Genomic DNA, 13,106 nt, shown 5'->3' with positions numbered 1-13,106 from the left:
TTTTCCAGATGATGCGGCCCTTCGTAGCTGAGACTCATCCAAGTCTGAGTCCAAAAAGCAAACCTCTCTGCCGATGTTCTGACGCTCACCTACGGCCATGAGGTATGGATCATCTTGAAAAGGAAAGCACGGTGTATCAATCAAAGCGTTTTTCTACACAAGCACAAGCAGAAGAAATGTATGTGGCCTGCTATAAACTAAAACAGTATTGAAAAAGAAGGAAAAAACTAATTCAATACATGGCAAATGCATAATACATAGGTCTAGAATTGAATAGAGAAGATTGCTTAGAGAGAGAGAGAGATGGACTGCACATATATGTGGACTCAGTTTCTTTCATTAGGTCTGCAGTCGGGGTCTTTTTACAGTATGGGGGAGCAGAAAAACAAGGCAGTAGATTGGGTCTCAAATGGAAGTGGTGGATATTTCACATCTAATAATCGCTGATTGATTCTGAAGCGAGTTCTCCAGAATCTAACTTGATTTAAAGTAGCAGGAAACGAGAGGGCCGCAGTACTTTTCTATATATAAAAAAAAAATAGACTGATTTTTGCTGAAGTATGAAGAATGACGTCTTGATTTAATCAGAAGGCAACGGTATTAAAATTTAACATATAAGCTGCTGAAGGACTAGCTAGACTCTTGTCGGGGAATTATGTTTTTTTTTTTTTGCTGTTTTTAATCCTAAATGTGTTGGAGCAAAGTTTGAAGAGATTCTCGAATCATACACCTGTTCTACTCTTCCTATGTTAGAAATATAACACTCGACACGGAAAGCATTTTGCCTCCTTTCAGTTTCCTCTGCACTCTCCCAGGCTCTCTCTTTCGATTCCCCGCTGTTCGCTAACAAGAGAGGACAGCCAATCGAAGTGACCCACCTTAAGCGTGCCATTTCCCGGCTCTTGTTTTCTGGCGGAAAATGCAACCCCACACTCTGCCGGGCCATTTAGCCGCAGCAGTAATGACAGAGGCAAACGCTCGCCGCATCCAAACCGCCACAAATGCATGTGGTAAAAAAAGGAAAAACAAAACTAAAACACCCAGATTTCTTTTATGCTTCTTTTTTTTTTTTGAATGAGATAAGAGGAGTAAATACAAAAAGCAGTAATAAAATAACGATACCTTTATTCCTTTAACCAAACAGGCCCTATTAGAAAAAGTGACAAGGAGGACTTTGTTAAATCGTGACGCAAAATACTCTAAATCCTATTATTCAATCTATACAGCCAAAAACAGCAAATTAGAATATTATTGAAAATGTTATTTCACCAAGTGAGACAATATGGATTTATTACACAGACTGATATTTTCAGTTTTTTATTACTGTTAATTGGTTACTTTCAGCTAACAGTTACTGAAAATATGACAAATACAATTTGAATGTTTCATTTTAATTCAGAAATGTGGGCTTAATTAAAAGTATGTTTAGTATCAGCTTTAAGTTTAAAACGAGCCTCAAAGAAACACATACTAACTTATTAATTATGACTGTATGTTAGTAACTCCAAAAACATCTACTGAGGGCTACAAATGGATTTCCTATAATCAGAAAACATATTATTCACCTCAACGGCTCTCTAGTTTATAAAACCATTAACTCCTCATGTCAACACTTTGCATCAAATTTTGTGAAAAAGATTGTAAGAATACTTTAGTGTCCCACGTGGCATCAAGGTCACTAATAGGGATGTCAATGTCATTAATAGGGTCTTCAAAGATCACCATTAGATTTGTCAAGGTCACTAATAGGATTGTCAAGGTCATTAATAGGGTCTTTAAAGATCACTATTAGATTTGTCAAGGTTACTAATAGAGTAATGAAGGTCACTAATAGCACCGTCAATGTCATTAATAAGGTTGTCAAGGTCATTACTAAGGTTGTCAAGGTCACTTATAAGGCCATTAAGGTCACATGATGCTATCGCTGTCAAGGTCAATAATAGGGTTGTCAAGGTTACTAATAGAGTAATTAAGGTCACTAATAGCACCATCAATGTCATTAATAAGGTTGTCAAGGTCACTAAAAGGGTATTTTAGGTCTCTGACTGCGCTGCCAAGTTCATTAATAAGGTTGTGAAGGTCAGTAATGGGATTGTCAAGGTCACTATTAGGGTTGTCAATGTTATTCAAATACTCATCAAAATGTCAAGGTCACTAATAGGGGTGTCAATATCATTAATTGGTTCATCAAAGATCTCTAATAAGGTTGTCAAGGTCACTAATGGGGTAATTAATATCACTGATAGCACCATCAAGTTCATTAATAAGGTTTTCAAGGACACTAGTGGGATTGGCAAGGTCACTTATTGGGTAATTAAGGTCACCTGATTATATCGCTGTCAAGGTGACTAAAAGAGTTGTCAAGGTTACTTATAGAGTAATTAAGGTCACTAATAGCACCGTCAATGTCATTAATGAGGTTGTCAAGGTCACTAAAAGGGTATTTTAGGTCTCTGACTGCGCTGTCAAGTTCATTAATAAGGTTGTGAAGGTCAGTAATGGGATTGTCAATGTTATTAAAACAGTCATCAAAGATGTCAACGTCACTAATAGGTGTGTCAATATCATTAATAGGGTCATCAAAGATCTCTAATAGGGATGTCAAGGGTACTAATAGAGTAATTAAGCTCACTAATAGCACAGTCAAGGTCATTAATAAGGTTGTCAATGTCACTAACAGGGTAATTAATATCACTGGTAGCACCATCAAGTTCATTAACAAGGTTTTCAAGGTCACTAATGGGATTGGCAAGGTCACTTATTGGGTAATTAAGGTCACCTGATGATATCGCGGTCAAGGTGACTAAAAGGGTTGTCAATGTTATTAAAACAGTCATCAAAGATGTCAAAGTCACTAATGGAGTAATTAAGGTCACTAATATGGTCATCAATGTTAATAAAGGGGTCATTAAGCTGAACATGATTTGTAGACGCAAACAATTATCTAGTTCAAAGTTTGGGTCATTATCACTTGAGTAGTTTTACTCGTGTGCCTCAACGTGTGAATGGGAGGTGTGGGGTGGTGGCTGTGTGTGTGAAAAGATTCACTGTTCAGTGGGATTTTTTTTAGATATAACAAGATTTGCATGGGCTGCTCAACTCAAAAAAGCAATCTCCTTAAAACTTTGGCACTATTTAAATGGAAATTAACGAGGCTCTTCAACAGTATTGAGTTTATTGCCAAGAGAAGGTTATGTTTAGTAATGATCACATAGCTCTGAAATACTGCTGATCTTGAAGATGAATATAACAACTCTGCTGCTATATTATGGCCTGTGAAGCTGTTCTGCCTAGTTTGATTCTTCTATAAGCGTTTTTTGTTTATTATAGCGACAGAATTAACAATTTCTTTTCTATATTTGACCATTTTAGTAACTTTTAAGTGGATTTTAGACAAACTTAAGTTGCTTTTCAGAGGAGGAAGCAACACTTTGTCCGCTGACAGCGGCTTCATTTGTGCAGAAGGAAAAAACGGCAAGAAGATCTGCTGCATTTACAGCCTTGCACTAGGTTGTCTGGGGCATTTTTTTTTTTTTTTGCCTTTGTGTGTCAACAATGCCACCGCCCTTTACCAGGACATGAAAAGCACGGCATTTCACACAAGTAGCTCAGAAGTACTGCCATCGCTTTACAGAAAGCCTTGGGCAAAGAAAAAGGTAAACTGCAGCCCGATGTTTACCTTTATCGTGCTTTTACCTGTAATGTCAGGCTTCTGTGGCATGAAGAACTGATAGAAGGTGGGCTCCGACAGGCCCTTGACGTTGCGGGCTGTGATTTCCACTTCATATCTCGTGTTCCACTGCAGCGGCTGCAGCATCGCAAAGTCGTTTGCTCCTGGAACGAGCTTGGTCATCCACTGTTCCTCTTTGTCCTGCGGTGAGACGGATGAAAAAAAAAAAAAAAAACATCAGGGTCAAAGCATTTTCATTTGATAAACAAGCGTTTACCCTTTTTGTGTTTTAATCCAGTCTCCCTTCACTCTCCCCTTGTTCACTGGGCCGGAAACAAAAGACTGGAAAATGAAGAGCGAGGCCGAGAACTGAGAACTGAACGGAGGCCAGAAACGCGCCGCGTGCCGACGGCTTATGCACCAACCTGGCAACGCTTTACACCAGAGCTGGACGGGCAAAATAAAGGGCTGCTTTGTGGGACGCCTGCCTGTGATGTGGCTGCGTGCACACGCAGATGATTCATGTCCGCTCAAACCCAAAGCAGTTATCTGCTCCTGATGCTAGATGATGGCCCAAGATTGCAGGTGTTTGAGTTGCTCTGGTTTTTTTTCTTTTCCCTGCATCGATATCCCGCTCTGCCTCCATCTTTTGAATCCTTCTCCTTCCTGCTCAGCGGCTTGAACCCTCATTTATGCAGGCATGGTTTTCAATTAGTATTACTTTTTCATGAAAGACACCTTAAAGCTCGATTGGAGACAATGCAACAAAACGGGCAGAGCATAATTGTCAAGAGGAAGGAAAATAAAGGTTTTAAACCTTGTTGCATTTCAAAAATATTGCCTGTTCTGATCAGTTCTTGGTTCCTGGTGAAGAAAATTCCCCCGTAGCATGATGCTTCCACCATTATATGTAGTGACAAAATGCTAAAAGGGGGAAAAGGTGACAAAAATAGAGTAGAGGAAAAAGAGAGAACAAGATAACATCCTCAGAGTCTGCCATAAAACACCTGCACTGCAAAAAGGGAACTAAGAACAAGTACAACTGTCTTCAAATGAGTGTATTTGTCCTTGGTTTGAGCAGGTAAATAAGATTAATTGCCAATGTAACAAGTATTTCAACCTCTAATATAAGATTAATATGAATACTGCACTTCAAATAAGATGATGGAGGTGAGTTTTTCCTATTTTTAGGAGAAAAAAAATCTTATTCCATTGGCAGATCATTTAAACTTGGACAAATACACTAATTTCAAGAACATTTAACTTACTTTTAGTTCCTTTTTTGCAAAGTATGCCTTGCTCAGGACGATGTGCTGAGGATGTCTGTCCTGTTTAAACCTTAGACATTTTGCTTTTGTGTGCTTCTGAATGTGGTGGAGAGAAGGAAGACCTCAGTGAGACCCCTTGAAAAAAGATTGCAGCAGTTTATCCGTCTGCACTGCAAAAACTGAATTAAAAATAAGTAAAATTGTCTTGAAATTAGTGTATTTGTCCTTAATTTTTGCAGGTAAATAAGATATGCCAATGGAACGCGTATCTTTACACCTAAAATAAGATAATTAGATAAACTACACTTGAAATAAGATGATGGAGATGAGTTGTTCCTATTTTAAGCGCAGAAATCTTATTCTATTGGCAGATCATTTAAATTTGCTGCTCAAATCAAGGACGAATACACTAATTTCAAGAAAACTTTACTTATTTTTAGTCATGTTTTTGCAGTCTGACTGTCCAAGCAGGTTCACCCTGAAAGCAGGCTGCAAGATGCTAAAAGTAATCTGTTGATAAGAAAGCTCCTGCACAATCAGAATGAAACTGAACAAGTTTAACTTTAATGAAAGGAAGCCTTTACTCATTGTAACAAAAGGCAAACATTTTCAGCAGCTGTGTGACTAAGAGTTGAAAATCGCGCATCCTTTTCCCCACATGCACCCCTTTGTGTTGGTAGAAAACACAGCAAAGTTTGTGGTTGCACGTATTTACTAACCTGACCCTAGCCAGATGTATTTCGCTCCGCCTAGCTTCACTCACATCCATCTGGGACAGATCCATAGGAATTGCCTTTATTGAAGGCTGGGCCTTATCAAAAATCCTTGCATATGATTGGATATGCCACTTGTCTGTCATCTTTATCGACGTGCTATTTCAACCACTCACACCGAAGCTAACCCGTGACGCTGATGAGACCGACGCAGGAAAAAACAAAGAAGGGCGAAAACATGGTTTCCACCAACAAAAGCCTTCAGAGCCGTTCTCTGATGTTCTTTTAATGAAACAATATTAGGTAGATTGGACAACACAGAAGAAATAGCAGCATCAATGTTAACGCTTGCTTCCTCGATGCGAGCCGCCATTGTTGTCTGAATCAAATAATTCTCACGGTCGCTTCTCCACTACGTCACATCTATGAAACTCCAGCCCTGCGTCCTGATTGGCTGGACAATAAAATTGGTTGAAGAAATCACTTTCTATGGAAGAGGTCCCAGATGGATGCGAGTGAAGCTAGGCGGAGCGACATACAGCTGGCGAGCGTCAGGTTACGTATTTATAGCATTCTGGCCTCATCTCCCCCTTCTGTCCTTAAATTCAGGGTTTAATCCAAACAACCATTTAAATGGACGAGCACAGTCTGGGAGCTTGTTTGTCCTCTTAGTAAACCTGTAACCCAAACAAGATTTGTAAAAAAACAAAAAAAAACAACAACAACAAAAAAAAAAAACAACGTCTCAGTGTCGTAGGCTGTGCACGGATTATGTCAAATACAAAAAAAGTCAATCAGCGCGAGTTATTTTGGTGAAGATGTAGGAGCGCGCCTGCTGCAGCCTGAACGCCCTCATGTAAATTTAATGACTGCTTGATTTCCAAACCGCGGCTGTTTGTGTTTCTGTTTCTTTGTGCCGGCGCCGCTCCACGTCACAAACAGCGCTGACAAATGCCAAACATTTATTCTGTCAGCTAAACAGAGCTCCTCGGTAATCAGAGCCGCTCATGAATAATAATTTAAAAAGTGAACCCGGGTTAAAAGTGCACCGCAAGGTAGGAAAATAATTTATTTTAACAAAAGCGAAGTGAACCGGCTCGCCTTCCTGGAGAGTTGCCTCCGTATAAACATTTATTTTTATTTCTTACATTTTAATCATGAATGCTGACCCTGGCTTTATCCTCGTTATTATAAAATAATATTTTCGCTCATTTGATGCATATTTAAAACTTTTCACACTCAAAAACTAATCCATCTGTTCTGCTCAGAAACATCTCCAGCCCTAAAGCGGCGCAGCTTCAGCGGTCTAGTTAGATGGATATTTAGTCCGTCACAATATGAGGTAGACCTAACATAAAACTTAGTACCTTTAAATATTTTATTTCTATTTTATAATGCTTTTTCTTTGCAAAATAAGAAAAAAAAAACATATTTTTAGTGTTTGCATTTTTATTCTCTTTATCCCATGTTCATTTATTGAAGAAAATACAAAAGAAAAGTCCATAATTCTCCATATTTTCCAAGGTTTTCACAAGAACCAGAAGTATTTAACCTTTAATTTCAGCATCTGGATGAAATATGAATTAAACTTAAGCAAGTAAAGCTCCTTCTGGGAACATTTTAAAAAGTCCTTTAGACAGAGGAGCATAAAAAAAGGACCTTTAGGCCACAATTAGATCATGTATAGTCAGCAGAGCCAGAACAGGGGGGCAGGGGAGGGGAACCTACAAACCGGTAGCATCAATTAACTAATTACACTGACATACACAGTTAAATACATAATTATAAACGATAAAAAATAATAAAAAAGAAATTATTAACTAAAACATTAAGAAAAATAATCAAATAAATGTCATAGTGGACTATTTATACGCTCCAAAATAATTTCATTCCCTGTATATGTATGTAAACACTGAATTTATTTATTCATCTCTCCTTAATGTTGTTTCTTCTCTCTCTCTCTCTTCTCTCTCTCTCTCTCTCTCTATATATATATATATATATATATATATATATATTTACTCATATACTTATTATATATAATTTTTCTTATTTATTTATCTGCACTGCCTTTGAGGGTTGCTATTCTTTGAATTTCGTTGGGCTTTCTTGTACAATCACAGTAAAATAATTCTAATTCTGGAAAATTACATTTCTCTGAAGAATATTTGGTATAACTAGTAAGATGAAAACAAATGTCTAAAAGGCATTAAAAGCTTGTGTTTGTCGGGGGAAACGCTCTCTCTGGTATTTGGACGCAGTAATTGCACTGCAAAAAGGGAACTCAAAATAAGTAAAATTTTCTTGAATTTTTTGTATTTTTCCTTGATTTGAGCAGGTGAATAAGACTATTTGCCAAAGGAATAAGATATTTGCACTTAAAATAAGAACAATTCATCTCCATCGTCTTATTTCAAGTGTAGAATATCTTCTTAGGGATAAAAATACTTATTCCATTGGCAAAAAGTGTTATTCAGCTGTTGAAATCCAGGAAAATGTACTAATTTCAAGAAAACTTTACTTACTTTTAGTTCCCTTTTTTTGCAGTGTGGTTTTAACTGTGAAAAGTAAAAACACATTTTACCAATGAGTGTCCACCACCTTTCTTTTAAACAGAGCCTAGGATTAAATGAATGAAATTTATTATATGAAGGAACATTTAAACAGGATTGAAGAGTTTTTTTCTACTCACTGTTTTGTACTTGACGATATATTCCACGATGGGCATCCCGCCGTCGTCCTGCTTGACCAGCCCCAGCCTGTAGGCCTTCCCCACCCCTCTCTGCCCGTGCACCGCCGGGGGACTCGGCTCTCCTGATGACGACACAGAACATCTTCACCATTTCCTGCCCACTCTCCTATTAGGATTCCTTTCAAGCGTCTAAACCAGGGGTGTCAAACATACGGCCCGCGGGCCGGATCCGGCCCGCCCAACAATTTAGTCCGGCCCTGTGGCTAAATGCATTATCATTATAAAAAAAAAAAAAAAAAAATTATTTTATTATTTATTTATTTTTATTTCTTTTCCCAGTGTCCTGTCTGGCAATGTGGCAATAAGATGCCACAAAGAGCTCATCAGATTTGACTTTCACAAGTGGACAACATAAAAGGAAGAGAATGATAAAACAATTATTGAAAAAAACATGTACTTCGTTTAATTGAAAATCTGCAGTTCCTATATTGTCCACGAGGGGCGCTGTGTTTTAATTAGCAGACTAAGCTATAGGTGTGGAAAAACTCAAATCATTTCTTAATTTTTATCTGTTTGATGTATTTTGTCATGCAGGAGAGTGTTTTTAAGTTCCAAAAAATGTGAATAAATGTTTTTCAACATTGTATAATCACTGTGATCAGTTCTTATGCATGATGCACTTAAGTAAATGTTTAACTGAGTAAAAGTATTGTTGAAATTGCACATACTTTTCTTAAAAACTCTGAGGTTATTCATAATATATTGTGTAAAAGTGAAATTAACTTAATATAAAAAACAACAAGTCCACATTTATTAGTTCTATTTAATCTTGCAATGAGTTTACTCGTGTGGCCCTCTTGAGATCAGATTAAGCTGTATGCGGCCCCTAAACCAAAATGAGTTTGACACCCCTGCTCTAGACTCTCAGCAGATGCAGAGACGCGACATTAGCAGCAGCTGGATTTTCTGCAACCACGCAGGGCCAAGATTGCAGGATAAGCTAAATGCTTATCGTGAAATCCCTGCGGTGCGCGCAGTTATTGGAGCAGCGGGTCCGGCATGAGAACAAGACTCTGACAGAATCCATTCCAGGTTCTGATAATCTGAATTCACATCACTGAAAGTCGGGGAGATTGTGGCGCTCTCCAATATAAACACGCCCGGTTTGTGTAATATGGCAAATGGGCCTCGTTGCGCAGAGTTGCTGATGCTCTGAATAGATTCTTGGGAGGCATGTAATGCATTTGTATGCATTTCTGTCACACATCCAGTATTTGTGTTGAATCAGAAGCGAAACATTTCCATATTTCTGCTGAATTAAGCTGTTTTAGCGCTGCTCCCTGTCACAGCTTAGAAAATAAAACTTCCTGAAAACCGTCTGGGAACTGCCGAGAGGCGCCAACAGCTCAACATTAACACTCCCTGAAAGGTTATAAAACCATTCAGGTGATGGATAGAAGCCCTTATGTCAGTTTCTCATTGCTTAAACACGTATGTGCGATCAGAAGCGGGCCGCCCGACTTACGGATGGGTAAAGTCTGGAAGGTCTCTGTGTGGCTGAACTCTCCCTGACCCTTCCCGTTCACCGCTGCCACGCGGACTTCGTACGTCGTGTTGGGCTCCAGTCCGGTCAGCACCACGGTGGCTGCAGAGGGACAAAAGCAGAGTTCGCATGTAGTCACGCACATAGACATGATATAAGAGTAGACGCGTCATTGGGCGGGTTCTGTCTATGCTGCGATGCGTCAGAGCGTCCGCCATCTTAAATGTGGCAAATCTGCAGTTACTCAGTCACTTAAACAGTATCAGAGGAACTTTAATCTCTGAATATACTTTGTATTCGTAGTATTTTTGTTTTTGTAATATTACAATTTATTTTCGTATCCCTTTAGCTTCATTCTCCTGAATTTATTCTCCTAAAGAATAAAAATATTTAAAATAATCTAACCTGGCCCTATTACTCCAGGAGTGAAATAATTCTGCAAACTGTGACTATTCTGGAAATGTTCCCTCTTAATTCTCATAATATGATGTTTTTATCATAACATTATCACTTTTGTGTTTTTTTTTTTACTCTTTATTGACCTAGGACTTTTTTTTCTCATATTATTAATTTTACCTCTTTAATACTCACCCAAAAAGTCTGTTCCTAAAGGTTCACATGTGACACGGTTTTATGAAATAATGGAGACCACAATGTTTAGATTTAACAAATTGATCCTTATATTTATAACACACACACACACACACAAATATATATATATATATATATATATATATATATATATATATATATATATATATATATATATATATATATACACACATATATATGTATATACACACATATATATATATATATATATATATATATATATATATATATATATATATATATATATATATATATATATATATATATATATAAAGAAGGCAGATATACAAGTAGTGAAATCAGCCAGAATACACTTCCATGCAGCACAGGAGTGAGGCATCTTTTCTGATTCACGTTCACTACAACAGAACTCAACTTTTTTCTGCCACATAAAATATGGCGGTGACGTTGACGTGCGAACCTGCGCCCAACGACGCGTCTACGTATATATGTCTGTGGTCACGCAGGGAATGATTAATCCTTGATTTTACTGATAAAAACAGGAGCTTGATGCTACTCAGGCAAAGCGTCCGTCTGTTGGTGAAATGTTAATCAGGAGTGCAGCTCCGGGTGGATAAAAAGGAACATGAAGAGTTTTTATTTCAACACATTAGCAACACTTTAATGAGTTTCTGAGACAGAATTTCACTTAAAAAATTTAAAGTGCAACTAATTCCAAGCTGTGAAACTTGCTTGTAAAACAAGATGGCCGCCCTGCTGTTGTAAACAATGAAAATATAACAAAATGTTTGCTGCTGCAGGCTTTAAACAATGAGCTAACAACAAGCTTCACTTCAATCTAATTTAAAAAATTAAGTAAATGAATAAATTAAAGTGTCTCATATTATGGTAAAAAGAAAAAAAGTTTCCTCTTTACAATATTTTATACAATATATATTTTCCCAAAGATACATTAACCATTGCATGTTGTTCTTCTTACTGAAGCCCAATGAGTGCATTGGCAAAATAAAATCCAGATTTTCCGAAAATTAAATGTTAAATAATTGTAAATTCGAAATAATCCATGAAATTGATTTATCTCCCAGCCCTAAAATCAGAATCAACTTTTATCACCAAGTTTGAGGGTAAAAACAAGGAGTTTGACTTTGGATTGCAGCAAACCACAATCTATGACAGAAAAAGACATTATTCAGGGAAAATGTAAGATAAGCGGCAGTAATTGTCTTTCCCCTCATGCATACATATCTGTAAGTTTGTGTATATGTGTATATGGCTACCCTGCACTGCAAAATGGAACTAAAAGTAAGTAAGATTTTCTTGAAGATTTTTGCACTTCAAATAAGAACAATTAATCTCCATCATCTTATTTCAAGTGCAGGATAACTAATTATTTTTATTTTAGGGGTAAAAATGCTCATGCCATTGGCAAATAGCCTTATTTAGCTGCTCAAATCAAGGAAAAATATACTTCTTACGGATGGTGTCAATGTGAGAGGACCGTCTCAGAGCACAAGGTCTACAGTCATTTAATCCTGTGTTGGTCCGTTTCTTGGAGACGGGGATGATGGTGGAGCGTTTTTATGCAGGTGGGAACGTCACACAGTTTGAGAGACTTACTAATGGCGCAAAGAGTTGGTGGAAAATGGCATTTAGATGCTCTCTGAATTTAGTTGTTACTGTTTTGAATGATTAGAGACACTCTCTTCTTTGGGAAGACTACGTGGCGCTGGTTGCCTTTATTCAAAGCTGATAAAGGCTGCATCGGTTAGAGGCCATTTCGGAGAAGCTGCAACACAGACCACTACAGGAGAGCGTCTACAACTACTTAAACAAAGTTAGATACATTTATTTTCCTTTTGGGATTAATAAAGTATTATTAATCGTTGAGAACAAGAGCAGGGATCAGCTCAGTTCCTTTAAAACCAATCCACCAGCACCACTTCCACACAGTTTGGGCTTTTAGATCATAACACTGTGAAATGGTGTGAGTTTAAAGCTGTTTTGGTTTGATTTCCTTGCTTTAAATTGCATTTCTGTTGTGGGAGTACTCGGATCGCTGCTGTACACCTGTAGGATGGGGACCCGCTCAGCGGCAAAGGATGTAATCCACGTAAACAGTCTGGTGTTAGACGCCGCAGTGGAAACGGGTGAAAAAGGTTCTGGAAAATTAAGTTAATGGAAAACACTTTCAAGGACCCACAGTTGAAATGCGCCTAATGGCTTGGCTAAATTAAACATAACAGTGCTTTTCAGTTATACACAAAATTTTGATCTAAAAAGAAAAAAATGAATTAGTCATTTTAAGTGATAGTGCAATTGGCTTTTTCAATTTATGGGGTAATAAAGTTTAATCCTGTTCAGAAACACTTTTTGTTACACTGGGTGAAACTGTCCTTCTGTCCTGAAAGTAGTCAATACATTATGTATTCACAAAAAAGGAGGTTAAAAATTTAGATCTCTGTGAGAGCTGCAAACCTGTAAAGACGCTGACCAACATCTGTCGTTCGGTCCAAATAGCAGGAATTGGTCAGAGTTTTGTTCCTGCTCTAACTCTCTGTCCCTCAGGTTCTGGGCGTATCACCTCACCTATTGGGGTTCACACACGTATAATCATACTTATACGCTCACGTAACACCAGTGTGCGCGC

The 13,106-nt window shown here is 37.8% G+C and overlaps 1 protein-coding gene across 2 annotated transcripts in view; it reads right to left on the bottom strand.

Moving 5' to 3' along the window:
* Window positions 1–13,106, bottom strand: part of LOC105918815 (neural cell adhesion molecule 2) — a 708,733-nt gene that overhangs the window by 41,957 nt on the left and 653,670 nt on the right. For both annotated transcript variants that reach the window (XM_036128219.1, XM_036128218.1), the window contains exons 13-15: window positions 9,869–9,988; window positions 8,344–8,465; window positions 3,697–3,871 (exon numbers count right to left, since the gene is read on the bottom strand). In XM_036128219.1, the coding sequence (XP_035984112.1) occupies window positions 3,697–3,871; window positions 8,344–8,465; window positions 9,869–9,988 (417 nt within the window). The remainder of the gene's footprint in view (window positions 1–3,696; window positions 3,872–8,343; window positions 8,466–9,868; window positions 9,989–13,106) is intronic.

This window comes from Fundulus heteroclitus, chromosome 24 (genome assembly GCF_011125445.2).
Source record: "Fundulus heteroclitus isolate FHET01 chromosome 24, MU-UCD_Fhet_4.1, whole genome shotgun sequence".
NCBI classification, from domain to species: Eukaryota; Metazoa; Chordata; class Actinopteri; order Cyprinodontiformes; family Fundulidae; genus Fundulus; species Fundulus heteroclitus.
This window is presented reverse-complemented; position numbering and strand designations above follow the sequence as displayed.